General features: G+C 41.2%; 1 protein-coding gene across 1 annotated transcript; it reads right to left on the bottom strand.

The window, feature by feature from the left end:
- Nucleotides 1–1,745: 1,745 nt before the first annotated feature.
- spc24 (SPC24 component of NDC80 kinetochore complex) lies at nucleotides 1,746–18,479 on the bottom strand. Its single transcript, XM_063035748.1, has 6 exons — nucleotides 18,355–18,479; nucleotides 16,737–16,920; nucleotides 14,763–14,906; nucleotides 6,475–6,580; nucleotides 5,878–5,954; nucleotides 1,746–4,118 (listed from the first exon to the last, which is right to left on the bottom strand). Exons 2-6 carry the CDS (start codon nucleotides 16,897–16,899, stop codon nucleotides 4,012–4,014), a joined length of 597 nt encoding a protein of 198 aa, XP_062891818.1. The 5' UTR covers nucleotides 16,900–16,920; nucleotides 18,355–18,479; the 3' UTR covers nucleotides 1,746–4,011.
- Nucleotides 18,480–19,019: the final 540 nt, after the last annotated feature.

The raw sequence follows: 19,019 nt of genomic DNA, 5'->3' as shown, positions 1-19,019 counted from the left end.
GTCTTTTGACAGCAGGGCATTGCTGTTGAGGGGAGAAGCCTCAAAAGACAAGTGGGCTCGGTAAAGACAAATGCAACTCATTTAAGATGGATGCAGATGAGGAAAGAATGCACGTAAGGATGAATTACTCTAAATGTATAAAAATGTTCTGTTTTGAGTTGCAAGATTGAAACTAGCTACCAATGACTCGACAAATGGAGGTAGACTTTCCCTTATAAGAAATAAACATGCTTATAATTTGATCCACTCTGAGTTTGTTGTAATCTGTTATTATATACTTGGAAGACCTAACTGAATGGCATGTCACACTGGAATTATTCTTGTGAACCTCTGTTGGACCCTCTCCAGGATCTGCTTGACTTTTCTTAGATGGGGGCCCTAGATTGTTTACAATATTCCAAATACAGTCTGACCTATGCGTTAGCTTCTTTACTACTGACTCAAACTGCCCCCACCCTTTTCTCCCTTCCTTTCTAGTCCTGAAGGAGGGACTCAGCCCAAAATGTCAACCGTTTATTCATTTTCATAGATGCGGCCTCTTGGTGACTCCCTCCCACTGCTGGCCTGCAGGTTACTCTGGGCAAGATGTAGAACCTGCTTATACTCCGATCAGGGTCAGGTGAAACCACTGGAGTAGGTGGTGGATGGATGTTATGTGCAGCTGATGCATATCACAAATCCTAGTCACAAACCCACTGACACCAGGCAGACAGTCTCCGAGTATTGATAATGGTGGATGTCACCCATCCTGTTAAGACACTGCCCAGGAAAAGACAATGGCAAACCATTTCTGTAGAAAAATTTGCCAAGAACAATCATGGTTCATGATTGCCCACATCATATGAGATAGCACATAATGATAATGATGATGATGATGATGAGATGCTGCCTGATGTGTTGCTGAGTTCTCACATTTTGTGTGTATCATCTACAGACTTTCTTATATTTAGGACTCCCAAATCCTGAACCTAAAGTCTCCAACATTCAATTTGCCTTCCTAGTTACTTACAGCACTGCACACTTTTTTCTGTCATTACATAGAACATCTAGATACGACAAATATTCGGCATTTTCATTCTTCATACCAATGCAGAAAACCTCACATTTTTCCCCACAAACTGCTAAGCTTATCCCAATTTATTCAATCTATCTTCATTTGCAGACTCTGCATCCTATTCTTTCCCGTTCAACCTATTTGTGTATCATCCTCAAATTTTAACTACAGCACACCTAAATCACTAATATGGATAATAAATAGTTGAAGCCTTACTGTAGTTTTATGACACTATTAATTACTGCCTGCCAGCCTCAAAATGATCATTCTATTTTTCCTACTGTTGGACTGATAACTCTGTGCATTCATCTGCTGTCTACTCATGAGCATTGATCTGTTCCCTCTCACATCCATGTGAATACATCAGTTAAAGCTACATCCCACGTGCAGGCTTTTATTCAATTGATATGTAGTTGCACAGACACAACAAATTGGTGATGAGTACAAACCTGAATGTTAGCGAATATCACCAATGGCACCAACAGTTACAGGATGACAGACTTTCTGATGCATTACGAGACAGGCTTGTATGTGCTCTGCATAGTCAAAGCACTCAAAAGAATCTACTATTTGATCAAGAATCCTTTGGAAGTTCACCTTTGCTTCTCCAGATCCTCTTGCAGTTAGCCCAAGGCTATATAGAGAAACACCACTGTGTCATGATTATGATCTTAGTCACAGGAGAGACACTGAAGCTGATGAGATAAGTCTTTATTCATCACAAACAGAAATTCTCTTGGGAGACCCTCCCCGTAGTCTCCCAAACTGAAATTACATCAAGATTTTGTCTCCTTAAGGACAATGCTAACAGTTGGTGGTTCAATACAATTTCAATAACTGCAATGACATCAGTATTTTGTGAAGAAAACAGTTCCATTGAAATGCATGTTTACAGTAGGAAAATATTTTAACAGATAAGAGGAACTCAGCAAGCCAGGCAGAATATAAGAGTACAGTTGACATTTCAGGCTGAAGCTCTTCAAATGGTTTCGGCCTGAAACATCGACTGTACTTTTTTCCTAGATGCTGCCTGGCCTGCTGAGTTCCTCCAGCATTTTGTGTGCGTTGCTTGGATTTCCAGCATTTGCAGATTTTCTCTTGTTTGTTAAGGCTCAATCACCTTTTTTTGGGAGAAACTAACTTGTTTAAGGTACAGAGATCCCAGATAGCCAAAATTAATGCAGCGAGAGCTGACTCTTGAGTACACAAGTATCACAACTATTGATTGAGCAAAATGCCTGTGACCATACTTAGTATGCTAAGTGACTCTATCCGTCTGGTCTGCAAACTTCCTTGAACTTAGTCACAATGGTGCAAAGTGACTGAGCCATAGTACCTGGCTGGATGCAGCTAATTAACACAACTCCATTGTCTTACACTGGGCTGACGCATACAAGAACACCTGGTGGCCACTTCACTTTACAAATCTAATTTGAGTAACCAGAGCCCTGCTGTGGGCCAGCTGCCTGTCATCTGTAGTGCTCTGTAGACTGTGCTGCCCATTTACCTGATTACTTCAGAGGATCTATCCTGGGCCCAGCATACTTATGCAATCACTGCAACTCCATCATGGGCATTAGCGCTATTATCAAGGACATCGTCAAAAGGGGGATTCTTCAAGGGAACTGAATCCATCATTAAGGACATGCCTTTGTCTCATTACTACCAACCAGGAGGAGGTATAGGAGCCCGAGGACACATATTCAATGTTTTAGGGAGATCTTTACCGTGGCCATCAAGTTTCTGAATGGCACATGAACCCATAAACACTACGACACTTCCTTTTTGTACTATGTTTTTATACTTTCTACTGTAACTTAGTAACTTTTTATACATTGCACTGTACTGCTGTTGCAAAACAAATTTCATATATTCTATGATAAACCTGATTCTAATTAGAATATCTGCTGTATTCACATAATTTCATTACTCCCGAATCTAACACAAAGAACAGCAGATCATTTAACACAAGCAGAATTTGAGATACCACCCAATAGATTGCAACTCCTTTGCAAAACAAATTTAAATACATGATGTACAAACACAAAAGATTAAGGTGTCTACCACACTAACAGACTTTATTAGAAAAGAACCTCAACACAAACATAACACAGCTTAGAAGATATACAGTTACAATTAAACTTTGCAATACTTGACCATATAAAAAGCATAACAGACCCAATTATAAACCCAGATTGCACTAACTAACTGAAGTTCTCTTGCTGAAACAAGATATTTAAAATCAAATTTTGCTGTGCTTTCAATATTCTGTTTTTCAAAAGGGACAGATATTCTTTCATTTGCCAGTCACAGTATTTTTTCCCATTTGTGCCAACCTTTACAAAAACATGCAGAGACAAGCCGTGCATAAGGAAGCTTAGAATATTTAAGGAATTACAGAACTAGTGTTTTCAGTTTGGGTCACTCTTCTACTACCTTACCACAGAGCTAGATATTTAAACAAATATGGTCAAGTTTCATCTATAAATGTGTCTGGGTTTCAAAGGCAGGTTGCACTGGAGATCAAGTTTGCCCAGCCAAAGGTACAAGAACAAATCATTTCAAAGTTTTTGATAAAGTTTGCATATATACATACAACAATTAATAGTATTTTACAATAGTCTAGCACTGTTGGAGAGTGGTAGTGGGTTTATTCCTGCAAATTACACAATGAGAAGATTTTCAATTACTACCACCCGGTTAGGAAAATATTGTCCAAATTACTTTGTCTTTAAACTATACCAATCTTCTTGTCCTTTTCTTATGAAGATTTTATAGGACATTGATGCATGAAATACAAAATACCACATGCAAAATTATCTGTTGAAGCAACTTGTCAACTCCAAGGTGAAAAATATATTTTCCAAGATCGAAACCACGTAATCAAGAAGATTTCATTCAGAAAATAGTTTTTTTAAATGTGCAGTTCCTTTATAGTTTCGCGCCCAGGAAATAATTTACCAATCCGTGCTCACAAGGCTCCACAAGTAATCACATATGAAACTGTCAGAGTGCTTCGTTGAATCAATGTTAATGGGCTGCGCTACACCTGCTCCAAAGTGAACTGAAATAAAGTTAAGGAAAATTTGCACTCTCGATTCAAATGTTCCACTTTCTATGACTCCAATAGACAAAATTAATGGAATTAAAAAGCATTATATTGACCTGGCTGGTGGCGTAGTGGCATCAGTGTCAGACTTTGGGACGAAAGGTCCTGAGTTCGAATCCAGCTAGTTCCCCTGCACTTTTTTCATCCGTGCAGGGTTACGAGCTGGTGATCTCTTTGGAAATTCACCCAGAAGAAGGCAATAGCAAACCACTGCTGTAACTTGCCTCATACGTGGTTCCCCACTACATCAGAGAGGCGTGCAGGGAAATCGTCCGCTAACCGGAGAAACTCCGGATGCAACGTACATTTTTACCTTTATTAAAATACAAAAAAAAACTAGTGCAATGCTTTATCTAAAGAGAATTTAATCAATTTTTATGATGGCAGCCTAATTATGTTTGTGCATACAGTACAAGAAATTGGGGATATGGAACATAATTTTCAAATTTCTCAAATTTGACTGGCATATCAGAAGAGTAGCCAAAATTAAACCCCAAATGGACACAATATTAAAATATGTTTCAACCAACTTTAATCCCAGTTGGCAAATTACAAAACATCAAACCCCTTCCTCTTAAAAAAAAACACTATTCTTCCCTCATGACCATCATGCACTCTCAAAATTCATTTGCCGTATTATCATATTGCAGCACCCTGGTCACTGAGTAGATTGCAGTGGCAAAGATAATGGTTAATTTTAGGTGAGAGCACTGGGGTGGGCGGGGGGGGGTCTCAATTTCTGCAGAGGCAAGGACAGCTGAGGACAAACCTTGTTTGTGGTGAACAGAATTTTACAAAGCAGCATAAAAATCTGATGCTCATTCCAGCAAATTAAAGAAATTAGTTAGGAACTAACTGATTTTTATTTCTGGTGCAAGTTGTGATGTTATCCTAAGTTTAGGATAAGTTTATGAACACAGAGCTGTTACTTTAAGATACCAATTTAAAACACATAGAAGAGGATTTGCAGCACGTGAACACCATCACAGACCATTAATACAGTTAAAATCCATTAATTTTGTATTAATTGTAACTGTTAATTGAAATTAAATGATAGTGCTAATCAAATTTTATGGCATCACTCTTACTTACTAGTCTTTAAAGTACTCAATTATAGCCAATATCTTAAAGATATTGGTCTAAACCACAATTTCCATTATAATTTTAAGCTCATCCATATCACTTAACCGCAAAATAAATGGTTTGATTCTTTTCTCTTTGCCATGTATTGTTGCTTTCTGTGGCATCTTAGATAGTCGACAATGGGATTTACTGTAATGATATCTGATATGGACAGGCTGTCTTACAAGGTTAAACAAACTAGACTTGTACCTCTGAAGCTTAGCAGAATGGGAGGCAACTTGACTGAAAAAAAGAGATCCTTATGGGAAATCAAAGGGGTTAAGCGTAGTGAAATCTTCAACCTATTGCTTTAAAAATTTTAAACCTGAAATCAAAAGGTGTTTGCTAATGATGGGATTAAAAAGTTAAAGCCAGTAGATAAATATATATTACAGTAAGAATCCCAAAACCATTTTCTATCCCAACTCATTTTCTCATTGAAATTCCTCAAACCTTTTACTCTGGAGTTTTAAATATCTCCAAAACTACTGCTCAGTTTAGCCCCTCACCTGCTTTCATGAATGCCAGTCTAGGAATAGTCTTCATCTAGTTCCTCAAAAAGTTAACTTTGTACTCGCATGTGAAAGGATACCGCCTCTTACAAGGGAAGGATCACAGTCATAGTCCCAAATTATCTTAGTGACCTTGTGGAAGATGTGAGCCAAGTACCTATGCAAACCATATTTAAATACAAGTACTTCATCAAAAACATGTATTGTCAAACAATGTCAATCTGATGGATTATATTTCTGGCACATAGCAAGCTCTGTCACATTTCAAAATGGAAAACCAAGAAAGCCATTTCATCACTATACAAATAGATTACCTTGAAATTTCTCAATTGTTTGGAAAAATGAAAATAATCCCAACTGATTAGTATAAAATGCTCATCGCCTTAAATCAAAAGGTTACTAGTGCATCTGGAGATCAGATGCTCATGTTAAGTGCACCAGTTAAGTAGAGGACATTTCTTCTGTGATCTACAACCACCATTCTCCATCACAATATTTCCCCAAACAGTCAGCAGGCTATTGGGAATTATTTATCCTTGCTGTGGACAAGTAGCCAGTTCATCTTCTTCCACGTCATTCAAGTAGCATAACATTACTTCATCGGAATAAAATACAAAATTTAATAAAGATACATGAATATTTTGTAATCTTTATTACTTAGAACATTTTAAACTTACTTAGTAGATGGAATAATCACTGTTGTATCTTCATCTACCTCCTCTTCCATTACAGCGATTTCCTTTTCAGAATTGTCAAGCTCCTCCAGCTCTTTCTGTAACAATGTGACTTTTATATATTAAGGAAAGTAAATAGTAATTGTTATTGCAAAACTGCTCTCATTTTATGGGAGCTGGATTCACTTAATGGTTTGCAAATAGGAAAAAAAATAGGACTTACATTTACATTGTGCTTATTAGATTAAAATCCCAGAAGCAACTTATATTTGAAGAGTACCAAGTTATTTAACTTAGTAGTATTGCAATACAACTTATGGACGTCTAGCTCAGCCAATCTGGCCTTTCAGCCAGCAAGCGCACAACATCCTGTGATTCCATGATAACTTTCATATTCTAATCTAAACAGTGTTAACAAAGGATAGCTTCACAACTTGCACCAGAAATAGGGGCAGGCCATTTCACACCTTGTGCCATTCAATTAGATTGCAGCCAGTGTTTTAATTCCGTATCACTTTCATATACTGACCCAGCATACACACAACCCCCACGTTACAGAATGACTGTGGGAGGGGAGAGGGGTGAATTGAGTTCCTAGGAAATGGGCTGTTTTGTGATTCTCCTTAACCTGAACTTATCATCTGCATATGCATCAACAAACATGCAAAGCTGGAAAAAATACATTTTGTATTTACTTACTTTTGTCCCTCAACATAAATTTGGTGAGAGCATATATTATTCTGCATCTCAAATTTTTGAATTTCTGTGACCTGAACACAGAAGTTACACAGGAGTTACCCACATTCAACCTCCACAGACCTCCATCCAAGGCAACGAACTACAAACATTCATCAGCCTCGGAGTATAGAAATTGCTTCAGCTAGGTTCCAAATGGTGAACCCTTTAAATCGAGACTCTTATCTGGCATTTCAGACATCCGATCCAGGGAGATCTGGAAGATGAGACCACACATATCCCAGCTGTAGACTTACTAATTCTATACAATGGAGCAAAATGTCTGCAGACATAATTATATCCTCCAGTAAACAAACCATCATAGTATTTTGTTTCCTAATTGCTTGCTGCACCTGCATATTAACTTCCATTGATTTTTCCTCACCATCCATCCTCACCACATTCTACAGAGGATGTATTGAGAGCATCCTGAGCAGCTGCATCACAGCCTGGTTCGGAAATTGCACCATCTCGGATCGCAAGACCCTGCAGCGGATAGTGAGATCAGCTGAGAAGATCATCGGGGTCTCTCTTCCCGCCATCACAGACATTTACACCACAAGCTGCATCTGCAAAGCAAACAGCATTATGAAGGACCCCACGCACCCCTCATATGAACTCTTTTCCCTCCTGCCATCTGGAAAAAGGCACCGAAGTATTCGGGCTCTCACAACCAGACTATGTAACAGTTTCTTCCCCCAAGCCATCAGACTCCTCAATACCCAGAGCCTGGCTGGACACCAACCTACTATACCCTCTACTGTGCCTACTGTCTTGTTTATTATTTATTATTATTTATTGTAGTGCCTGCACTGTTTTGTGCACTTTATGCAGTCCTGGATAGGTCTGCAGTCTAGTGTAGTTTTTGTGTTTTTTCTTACATAGTTCAGTGTAGTTTTTGTATTGTTTCATGTAGCACCATGGTCCTGGAAAACATTGTATCATTTTTACTGTGTTCTGTACCAGCAGTTATGGTTGAAGTGACAATAAAAAGTGACTTGACTTGACTTATACAAGAACACCTAGATTCCTCCAAATACCAACATCTTTCTGTCTCCGGTCATTTAACATCTTTCACAAGCTAACTGTTTTACTGGGCTTTGTATCTCAAACATGGATATATTATATTTAATTCATTCATCCAAATCATTCATATAAATTGTGAACTGACCTCAGCACTGATACACTCTGCACCCAAGTTACAAGTCTAACACAAAACTACCCATGCATACTGCAAACTCTACTTAATCACCTAGTCAAAGATTTCTGAAAGTCCAAATATCCCAGTAATTGAATTGCCCTCATCTTTTCTAATTTAGTCTCAACAAACTACACTGAACATGACTTCCATGTTGACTCTACTTATTCTTTTATTTATTCTCCTTCCTAACTCTTAATTTTCCTTTCTACATCAGATCAATTCATCTCTGTAGTGCCCAGTTTTTGCTGTTGCTACTTTCTAAATTGGGTGATTATACATGTTAAGTATCAGCTTGTAAGAAATGTTCAAAAATCTATGGAATTTGGAAGATGATCACCAATCATCTCCATAGCAATCTTTTTCCAAATCCTGAAGATAAATGAGTTGCTGAGGATGTCCGTCAAATAAATTTCTCCCGTGCTGCCAATTTCTGAGTTCCTTATTCATTTTCGTTCTGTACATTTTCACCATTTCGCAAAAATTTTCCTGTGAGGATAGACAAACTGTTTAAATTCCTATGCTTTTTCCTTCCCAATGTAATTTCTCCTGCATAAATTTGTAAGAGACTCACATTGAGTTTAGTCTATCTTTTCCTTTCTAATTTTGTTTTTGTGTTTCTCACTAACCTACTCTTATATTCTATTTTCCCTTTCCAATGTCAATTCTTTGATCTGTCTCCTGAGTTCTGAAATACATAACAATCTTCAATCTTACTGCATTTTCTGGAAACCCATTACAAATTTTTTCCTTTGATTCACTAATCACATTGGTTTTCTTTACCTCAGAGATGTATTACTTGAAAACTAAGTATTAATTCCCAAACGTTAGCCATTGCTTGTTTGCTGTTGCTATACGAGGGGTGATTGATAAGTTCGTGGCCTAAGGTAGAAGGAGTCAATTTTAGAAAACCTAGCATATTTATTTTTCCTACATTTACACCTCTTTGTAGAAGTCGGTGTCTTGGACCTCCAGCAAGTGATCCACAGCAGGGGTGATTGATAAGTTCGTGGCCTAAGGTAGAAGATGAGTTATTAACTTCAAACTTTCTGCATTTTTACTCAAAGAATTGAACTGCACATGCATGTAACAAGAGCTGTACAACTCATCTTCTTCTACCTAAGGCCACGAACTTATCAATCACCCCTGCAGTGGACCACTTCTAGAAAGGGATCAGTATGTTCCACGACTGCTGGACTAAGTGTGAACATGTAGGAGGAGACTATGTTGAAAAATAAGTATGCTACGTTTTCTAAAATTGATTCCTTCTACTTTAGGCCACGAACTTATCAATCACCCCTCATAATGCCAATGTATCAAAGCTGGCTTCCACTTTATACCCTTGTAATTGTTATTTTATTTAAATTCTATAAAGTTCTATAGAACTTTGACAAACTTCTATAGATGTGCAGTGGATAGTATGTTGACTGGCAGCATCACAGCCTGGTATGAAAACACCAATTCCCTTGAATGGAAAATCCTACAAAAAGTAGTGAATACAGCCTAGTCCATCATGGGTAAAGCCTCCACACCATTGAACACATCTACATGAAGTGTTGTTGCAGGAAAGCAGCATCCATCATCAGTTACCACAACCACCCAGGACATGCTCTCTTCTCATTACTGCCATTGGAAGGTACAGGAGCCTCAGGACTCACAGCACCAGGTTCAGGAACTGTTATTACCCCTCAACCATCAGGCACTTGAAGCAAAGAACACAACTTCACTCACCCCATCACTGAAATATTCCCACACCTAGGGACTCACTTTCAAGGACACTTCATCTCTTGTTCTCAATATTCATTGCATAATTATTTATTTATTTATTGTTGTTTTAATAATTATTTCTTATCTTTTTGTATTTGCACAGTTTGTTGTCTTTTGTATTCCGGTTGAACACCCAAGTGAATGCAGTGTTTGGATTTTATTATGGTCATTACTCTATTATGGGCTATTGTGGGCACGTGGCCAAGTGGTTAAGGCATTCAACTAGTGATCTGAAGGTTGTGAGTTCAAGCCCCAGCCGAGGCAGCGTGTTGTGTCCTTGAGCAAGGCACTTAACCACACCTTGCTCTGCGACAAAACTGGTGCCAAGCTGTATCAGCCCTTGTCCATTCCTTGGACAACATCGGTGTCGTGGAAAGGGGAGACTTGCAGCATGGGCAACTGCCAGTCTTCCATACAACCTTGCCCAGGCCTGCGCCCTGCAGAGTGAAGATTTTCCAGGCGCAGGTCCATGGTCTCGCAAGACTAACAGATGCCTTAAATAAATTAAACTCTATTATGGATTTATTGAGTATGCCCACATCAAAATGAATGTCAGGGCTCTATATGGTGACATATATGTACTTTGATCATAATTTTACTTTTGAACTTTGAACAAGAGAAGCAGGATTATGCAGGAACTCTAAAAAACAATAGCTATGCCACAGAGAACAATCTGTTGTTCTGATCACCAAACAAGTCTGAGAGCACTGGAGAGAGTGGAAAGAAGATCTGAGGATTTTGACAACTGAAATATTATTAGATGGGTAAGAAATTTTGAGACTTGGACAGAGTGAATAGGAATGAGCCACAATACAGACTAAAACTGTGCAAGTGGTTTAGTTAAAAGCTTACTCCTCAGATGGGGCTTGTCTGTCGTGATTGGCAGCTCATCAAGCGGAAGAAAAACTCTGATCTCAAATCTCCGCTGCCTGTGGCTAAACCCATTCATGGGGAAGGCTTCGGGAGTAAACTCCAAGGGAAAAGTCTGGAGCTAGAATTCCTAAAGCAGTCCAATGTTGAGCTCAATGCTGACTGGCAACTCCTGTAATGCCGCTGTTGGTGCTTGGAATGGAAACACCAATGCCTTTGAACGCAAAGTCCTTACCAAAAATAGTGAATTTTGCCCAGTCCACCATGGGTAAAGTCCTCCCAACCACTGAGCACATCTACATGAAACCCTATCATAGGAAGGCAGCATCCATCATCAGAGATCCATCACCCAGATCATGCTCTTTTCTGACTGCTGCCATCAGGTAGAAGGTACAGGAGCCTCAGGGCTCACACCACCAGGTTCAAGAACGGTTACTACCCTCAATCATCAGGATCTTGAATAAAAGGGGATAACTACACTCAACTTCACTTGCCCCATCATTGAATGTTCCCACAACCAATGACAAGCACGGGAAAATCTGCAGATGCTGGAAATCCAAGCAACACACACAAAATGCTGGAGGAACTCAGCAGGCCAGGCAGCATCTACAGTCGACGTTTGGTGACCAGATCCTTCAGCACGACCATGCCTTTCTTCTGCCTCTCTTCTTGAAGAGTAGAATGATATTTGCAATTTCCAGTCTTCCATAACCATGCCAGAATCTAGTGATTCTTAAAAAATCATTACTAATGTCTCCACAATCTCTTCAGCCACCTCCTTCAGAACCCTGGCATGTACACCATCTGATCCCAGTGACTTATCTACCTTCTGCCTTTCAACTTCTCAAAAACCTTCGCTCTGGTAATGGTAACCTCACACATTTCATAACTCCTGACACCTGGAACTTCCATCATACTGCTGGTGTCTTCCACAGTGAATACTGATGCAAAATACTTATTCAGTTCGTCTGCCATTTCCTTGTCCCCCATTACTACCTCTCCAGCAGTCCAATATCCACACTCATCTCTCCTTCACACTTTATGTATCTGAACTTTTGGTATCCTCTTTAATCTTACTGGGTAGCTTTTGTATTCCATCTTTACCTTTTTAATGACTTCTGTTGGTTTTTAAAAACTTCCTAATCCTCTAACTTTCCATTAATTTTTATCTATTATATGCCCTCTCTTTGGCTTAATACTGGCTTTCACTTCTCTCGATAGCCACGGTTGTATCATCTTGCCTTTAGAATACTTCTTCCTCTTTGGGATGTATGTATCCCGTGCCTTCTGAATTGCTTCCAGAAATTCCAGCCATTGCTGCTCTGCCATCATCCCTGCCAGTGTTCTTTTCCAATCAATTCTGGCCAACTTTTCTTGCATGCCTCTGTAATTTCCTTTACTCCACTGTAATACTAATACATCTGACTTCAGCTTCTCCTTCTCAAATTTCAGGGTGAACTTGATCATATTATGATCCTTTGCCCCAATGAGTTCTATTACCTTAAGCAGCTCTAATCAATTCCAGCTCATTGCATACAACCCAATCCAGAACAGATCCCCTAGTGGGCTCAACCACAGTCTGCACAACCCTTGCAGTTCCTTAGCTCTATCCACAATGATTCAACACCTTCTGACCCTATGTCAGCTCTTTCTAATGATTTGATTTCATCTTTATTTGACAACATGGCAACTCGGCCCCCTCTGACTTCCTGCCTGTCCTTTCGATACAATGTGTATCCTTGAACATTAAGCTCCCAGCTATAATCTTCTTTCAGCCATGATTCAGTGATGCCTACGTTATACATGCCAATCTGCAACTGTGTTACAATTTCACCTACCTTATTTCTGCACGCATTCAAATATAACTGTTGGTGCTGTATTTTGTCCTTTTTGATTTTGTCCAACTTCTATGCTGCAATTTATCCTATTGACTGCAATTTTGCACTATCAACAAGCTCTGCTCTCTACATATTGTCTCTGTAAACCAGCTACCTCTTCTTCATCCACCTTTCCTATGATCATTCTTGCATTTAAATATATGCAGCTCAGAACATTAGTCACACCATGCTCAACCTTTAGATTCCTAACTTTGTCTGAGGTCTTACTAACATCTGCCTTCATAACATCTCCGCTAAATGCTCTGGCACTCTGATTCCCATCCCCCTGCAACTCTAGTTTAAACCCCACCGTGCAGCATTAACAAACCTTTCCATTAGGATATTAGTCCCCCTCCAGTTCATGTGGCACAATAGCAACCCTAAAATCACAAGCCTGGAGGTCCTGCCTTTTAACTTAGCACCTAACTCCCTGAACTCCCTCTACAGAACCTTGTCACTCGTCCTACTCACATCATTGGAACTTACATGGACCACAACTTCTGGCTGTTCCCACTTAAGAATGCTGAGGACTCGATCCGAGATATTCCAGACTCTGGCACCAGGAAGGCAACATACATCTTGGACTTTCATTCTCGCCCACATAACCTCCTGTCCGTTCCCCTAATTAACAAATCCTCTATCACCACAGCGTGCCTCTTCTTGCCCCCACCCCCACCCCCACCTTCCCTCTGAGTCGCAGAGCCAGACTCGGTCCCAGAGACCCAACCACTGTGACTTTCCTCTGTTAGGTTAACCCCCCACAACAGTATCCAAAGTGATATACCTGTTGTTAGGGGGGACAGCCACTGGCTCCTTCACCCCTTTCCCCTTCCTGACTGTCACCCAGTCTCCTGTGTCAAGTACCACAGGTGTAACTACCTCTCTATACGTCCTATCGATCACCCTCTCAGCGTCCCAAATGATCTGGAGTTCATCCACTTCCAACTCCAACTCCTTAATGCGAATTTTAGAAGCTGTAACTGGATGCACTTCTCAGAGTGCACCTCTGGATGTACATAGGGACACTGGAGGTCTCCCTGCCTTCCCACATCCCGCAAGAGGAGCATTCAACTATCCTCCCTGGTACAGTATATCTACTGTCCTAGATAGCAGATAAAGGGAAGGGGGAAAAAAAAACTTAATCTTGAGCTTTTCTTTTCTTTCTCTGACTGAAGTCTCTCTTCTCTGAAGCCTCAATGAGCTAAAGCCTCAAGATCATCACTGACTCTGTCCACTAAGACAATGGCTGCTGCTCTTGCTAATCAATCCCAAATGCCAATTGGTCACTGGTCAAAGCTCTTTTTTCACTGTTGCTACTCACTGTTGGCTTTTCTACTCAGGCAGGAGACCTGAGTGAAATCCACTCCTGCTGATGTCTGGTCTCTGCACACTGAAGTCCTCCATAATTATTATAAGTCTTTTTAATACACAACTTCCCATATGATTGCTTTTTCATCTAACATCCAGGTTTTCAGCAGAAAAACTTGGTAGAAAATACTCCAACCATCACATGAAGATTAGTCTATCAACTGTTGGAAATCCAAAATAAAAAGCAGTCACTGCTCAGCTGGCCAGGCATAATGTGTGAAGATGCATTGGTTTGAAATTTTAGCTCCACGAACTAAAGTTAGAAAAAAAATCATAACTCCTCTCAAAAGATGGTGCTGATGTTGAACAGCTCCAAATTGTTGTTTTATTACGGAGGCCTTAATGGTACTGGAAGTTAATCTCTAACCAAAATCTAGAAAGAGACATGGTTATGCAAGCTACTGAGCATTACTACTTTCAATGCCAGAGAAGGTACTAAAGTATATCTTAAGCTTAAAGTAGTAATAAAGGATATGCAAGCTCAGATTCAGACTTAAAATTCTGTTGCTCAGTCTCGTTCCATTTTTCTTTAATCTTCTTTAACTCCAGTAAACTTTTCTCTCTTTCTTCTCCCACTTCAATAACCTTCTGTGCCACATGTTCTTGCGTTTGCTGGATCTCTGAAATTACAAAAACATGGACATACAACCCCTACTTTCAGGATGTTTTTGAAGTTAATGTTAATACTTAAAAGCAAAAGATCACTCACTTCACACAATGAACATATGGTGGATTGTTGGGAATTTGAGTCCCAGAGATGTTATAGCAAAAATTAATGAAGATAAAATAAATATAATACGGGCAAGGTTAATGAATTCACATACTTTTAATCCTTTTTTTTCTTCAATGAAGTTATGAACAATAGGTGCTTGGGTTTGACCCTCATATCAGTAAAGGAATCAAGAAGTGACATCTTCAAAGTTAACAAGTCTGCTGCTGTGAAAAAAACATGAAAACTGGGGTCCAGTTTCAGATGATTGCTATTTTGTGTTGTTTTAAGTCTATTGTCATGTACTGAGATACATGAGAGCGCCACAGTAGTGTAATGGTTACAATGCTTTACGGTCCCAGCTACCTGGATTCAATTCCTGACACAGTCTGTAAGGAGTTTTTACTGTGACGAGATTCTGAATTACCCCTATGAACTGTGCTTGTTTACCCCTATTAACCGTGCTTTTGAAAAGAAAGAGAGAGAATTATTTAACATTGATATCTTGTTTTGAAGAGAGAGAGAGACGAAGACTAACTGTTGGACTGTCACTTTAAGACACGAGGAAGAACTGGCTAACTTTTGGATTTCTGCTGAGTTGGAGATAGCACCGAGCAGCTCGTAAGTTGCTAAAGTGACTGAAGGCGTTATTTGATGGACACTCGATGTTATGATTTTCGGCAGCGTGTTAATACTTCTCAAGGACAGTTGGCCTGCTTGTTATTTTCTTACAGAGAGAGAGGAAGGAGGAGTTATTTGAATGACAGTTGATGCTCAGCACGGGAAGATAAAATAGGAGGTCGAACGATATAGACCTCAGACACGTTTTGGACACTGAATGAGCATTGTTGTGCCTGCAGAAAAGTGGGTTTTGGAGGATCGATCAGTCGCTCTTGCAGTGAAAAAGGAAAGGGGTTGACTGGTGGGGAGTTGTCCATGTGTCCACCCTCGCCTGGGTGATAGCTCCACCACAGAAAACCGGTCCCCTTTGTTAAAGTCACAGTCGGTGACTTTTAAAGGATTTCGAAGGACAACGAGAAGATCAACGGCGTCAGCTCACCTGAAGACTCAAATCTCTCTCTCCGTCACTACTCAACTCAATACCACGAACTGAACTGAACTTTACTCATCATCGTAAGACTGTATCTTTTTACCCCTAGACTTAAAGAAGCTTGGTTTATCATATATAATTCCACACTTAATGATTATATATATACACACACACATATATATATACACACACACACATACATACACACACATACATATACACACATACACACACTCATTGCTAACCTGTTTGATTTATCTACATTTATATTACTGTATTGTGTAGTTACTAATAAATATTATTAGTTAATAGCAATACTGGACTCCAAAGTGCTTTCCATCTCCGCTGGTTTTTCATTCTCGTCACGGGGTACGTGACAGTACCTTCTCCCCACAACCACGTGGGTTTCCTCCAGGTGCTCCAGTTTCCTCCCACAGTCCAAAGACACACCAGTTAGGTTAATTGGTCATTGTAAATAGTCCTGTGATTAGGCTAGTATTAAATCGGGGATTGCTGAGCAGCTAGCTCGAAGGACTGCAAGGGCCTATTCTGCACATTATTTCAATAAAATATAGATACCTTATTACATATATTACTATATTTAATAAAAACAGAACGCAGAATATTTTCAAACTGTTAAGACAAAATTGGTCTTTAGATCATTTATTTGAAAGTCCTAATTTGTCTTACCTCTTAACTGCTGCTTCACACACTTTTCTACATCTAGGAAAGTATTCACTATTTTTGTCTGATATTTCATGGCATTCTGCAGATGCACCTCTCCATTACAACCAGAGAGGATAATCATCAGTTCATCTGCCAGAGCCTTAAACTCCTGGATCTGCAACTCCATTTTTCAGTACATTTACACATTCTGAAAACAGAAGACAGTGTATTTTTTGATTTGACCTTCATTGACAACAGTGACTCTATAGTTCCTTGATGTTGACTTTCCAAGAAATACTAGTTTCCCAATAATGCATAATAAATTCCCATTCTCCCACATCTCCAGAGGTCCATTTAATCATCTTTTTTTTTGTGGGAAGGATGCAAAGGTAAGGGAAGGGGCTGATACCTTCACTTCCCAAGGTTGTGAGGCAAGGACAATGATACTAACCCATCTTCCTATCCCTCCTCACGAGGTCGAGTGGGTTAGATATCAGCCCTCTCCTTGAGGGAGATGGCAACCTCGGGAGAGATGTCACCCCCCCTTCTCCTGGACAGGCTCGGGAGAGATGTCACCCCCCCCCGCCCCCGACAACATCAGGAGAGATGTCACCACCCCCCAGACAACCTCGGGAGAGATGTCACCCCCCAGCCCCCAACCCCCCCGGACAACATCGGGAGAGATGTCACCCCCAACCCCCCCAGGACATCCTCGGGAGAGATGTCACCCCCCAGCCCCCACCCCCCCGGACAACATCGGGAGAGATGTCACCCCCAATCCCCCCAGGACATCCTCGGGAGAGATGTCACCCCCCAGCCCCCAACCCCCCCGGACAACATCAGGAGAGATGTCACCCCCAACCCCCCCAGGACAACCTCGGGAGAGATGTCACCCCCCAGCCCCCAACCCCCCCAGACAACATCGGGAGAGATGTCACCCCCAAACCCCCCGGACAATATCGGGAGAGATGTCACCCCCAACCCCCCCGGGACAACCTCGGGAGAGATGTCACCCCCCAGCCCCCAACCCCCCCAGACAACATCGGGAGATGTCACCCCCAAACCCCCCGGACAATATCGGGAGAGATGTCACCCCCAACCCCCCCAGGACAACCTCGGGAGAGATGTCACCCCCAGCCCCCAACCCCCCCAGACAACATCGGGAGAGATGTCACCCCCAAACCCCCCGGACAATATCGGGAGAGATGTCACCCCCAACCCCCCCAGGACAACCTCGGGAGAGATGTCACCACCCACCTTTCCTGGACAACATCGGGAGAGATGTCACCCCCCCACAACCTCGGGGGGAGGGGAAAGTCACTCACCCCCCAGGGCAAGCTCGGGAGAGACGTCAACTCCTCCTCTCCTTCGCAAACTCGGGAGATGTCAACCCCCTCCCCCGCAATCTCGGGGGGGAGATGTCACTAACCTCGGGGGCGAGGCGAGGGAGAGTTTGCGAAAGGGCGGATGTTACATCTCCCCCCATGCTTGTCCGGCGTTGCCCCCCTTCCCCGGAGGCAACAGAGGGGAGGGGAAGGCCGGCGTACCCGTGGGGATCGGGGTAGGGGCGGCACCAGGAGAGGCGGGTTACTGTCAGGACAGAAACAAGACGCCCGCTGTTTTACTTTTCTTTTAAACTCACCAACTACTGAGAAGTTAGTTCGCTGTTCTTTTCTAAACAACTTGTACCTCAGGCGCTGTCTCGCAAAGCCCGCGCGGCGCCCGCAAACATTCAAACGCTTCGCGCCCAACGGCTTTTTAAAGCAGGACCCCAGTGAGCTGACTACTCAACTGCCGCACTCGAAATAAATGGGACTTCTAACATTCCCCCCCATTTCTCTAATTTTACATATTAATTCCCCGTTCAAAATATTCCTAGTTACCGTGTAAAAAGGGACATTGTGTTATTTTGTGTGCAAAATAATAGAGACCTAAAAACAACAACAACCACCTGCATTTCTATAACAGCATGCAGAGTTGTGAAGCGATTCAATGGGTCAAACAGCGTCTGTGGTGGAAAATGGGCAGGAAATCTTTCATTACATAGTCCTTCAAGGTACAGAATCATTTTCAGGTGCCTCATGGATGGGCGGGTGCTCAATTTGAAGTCGATGGAGAGGTAGAGCAGTGGGAAAGCTTAGGGAAGGATTTCCAGAGAAGACTGCAGATGTAAGACGGGGAAATAAATACTTGGTAACCATGGCTGATTTGTCTGGCGTAAAGGTAAATGGGGGCAGATGAATGAGTGCCTTTGAGGAGAAAAGGGGAATATGCTGGAACTGTGAGGTGCAGTTGTTGGAAATCTTA

Source organism: Mobula hypostoma, chromosome 29 (genome assembly GCF_963921235.1).
Source record: "Mobula hypostoma chromosome 29, sMobHyp1.1, whole genome shotgun sequence".
NCBI classification, from domain to species: Eukaryota; Metazoa; Chordata; class Chondrichthyes; order Myliobatiformes; family Myliobatidae; genus Mobula; species Mobula hypostoma.
The sequence above is the reverse complement of the archived record's forward strand: the minus strand, read 5'-3'. Positions and strand labels throughout refer to the sequence as shown.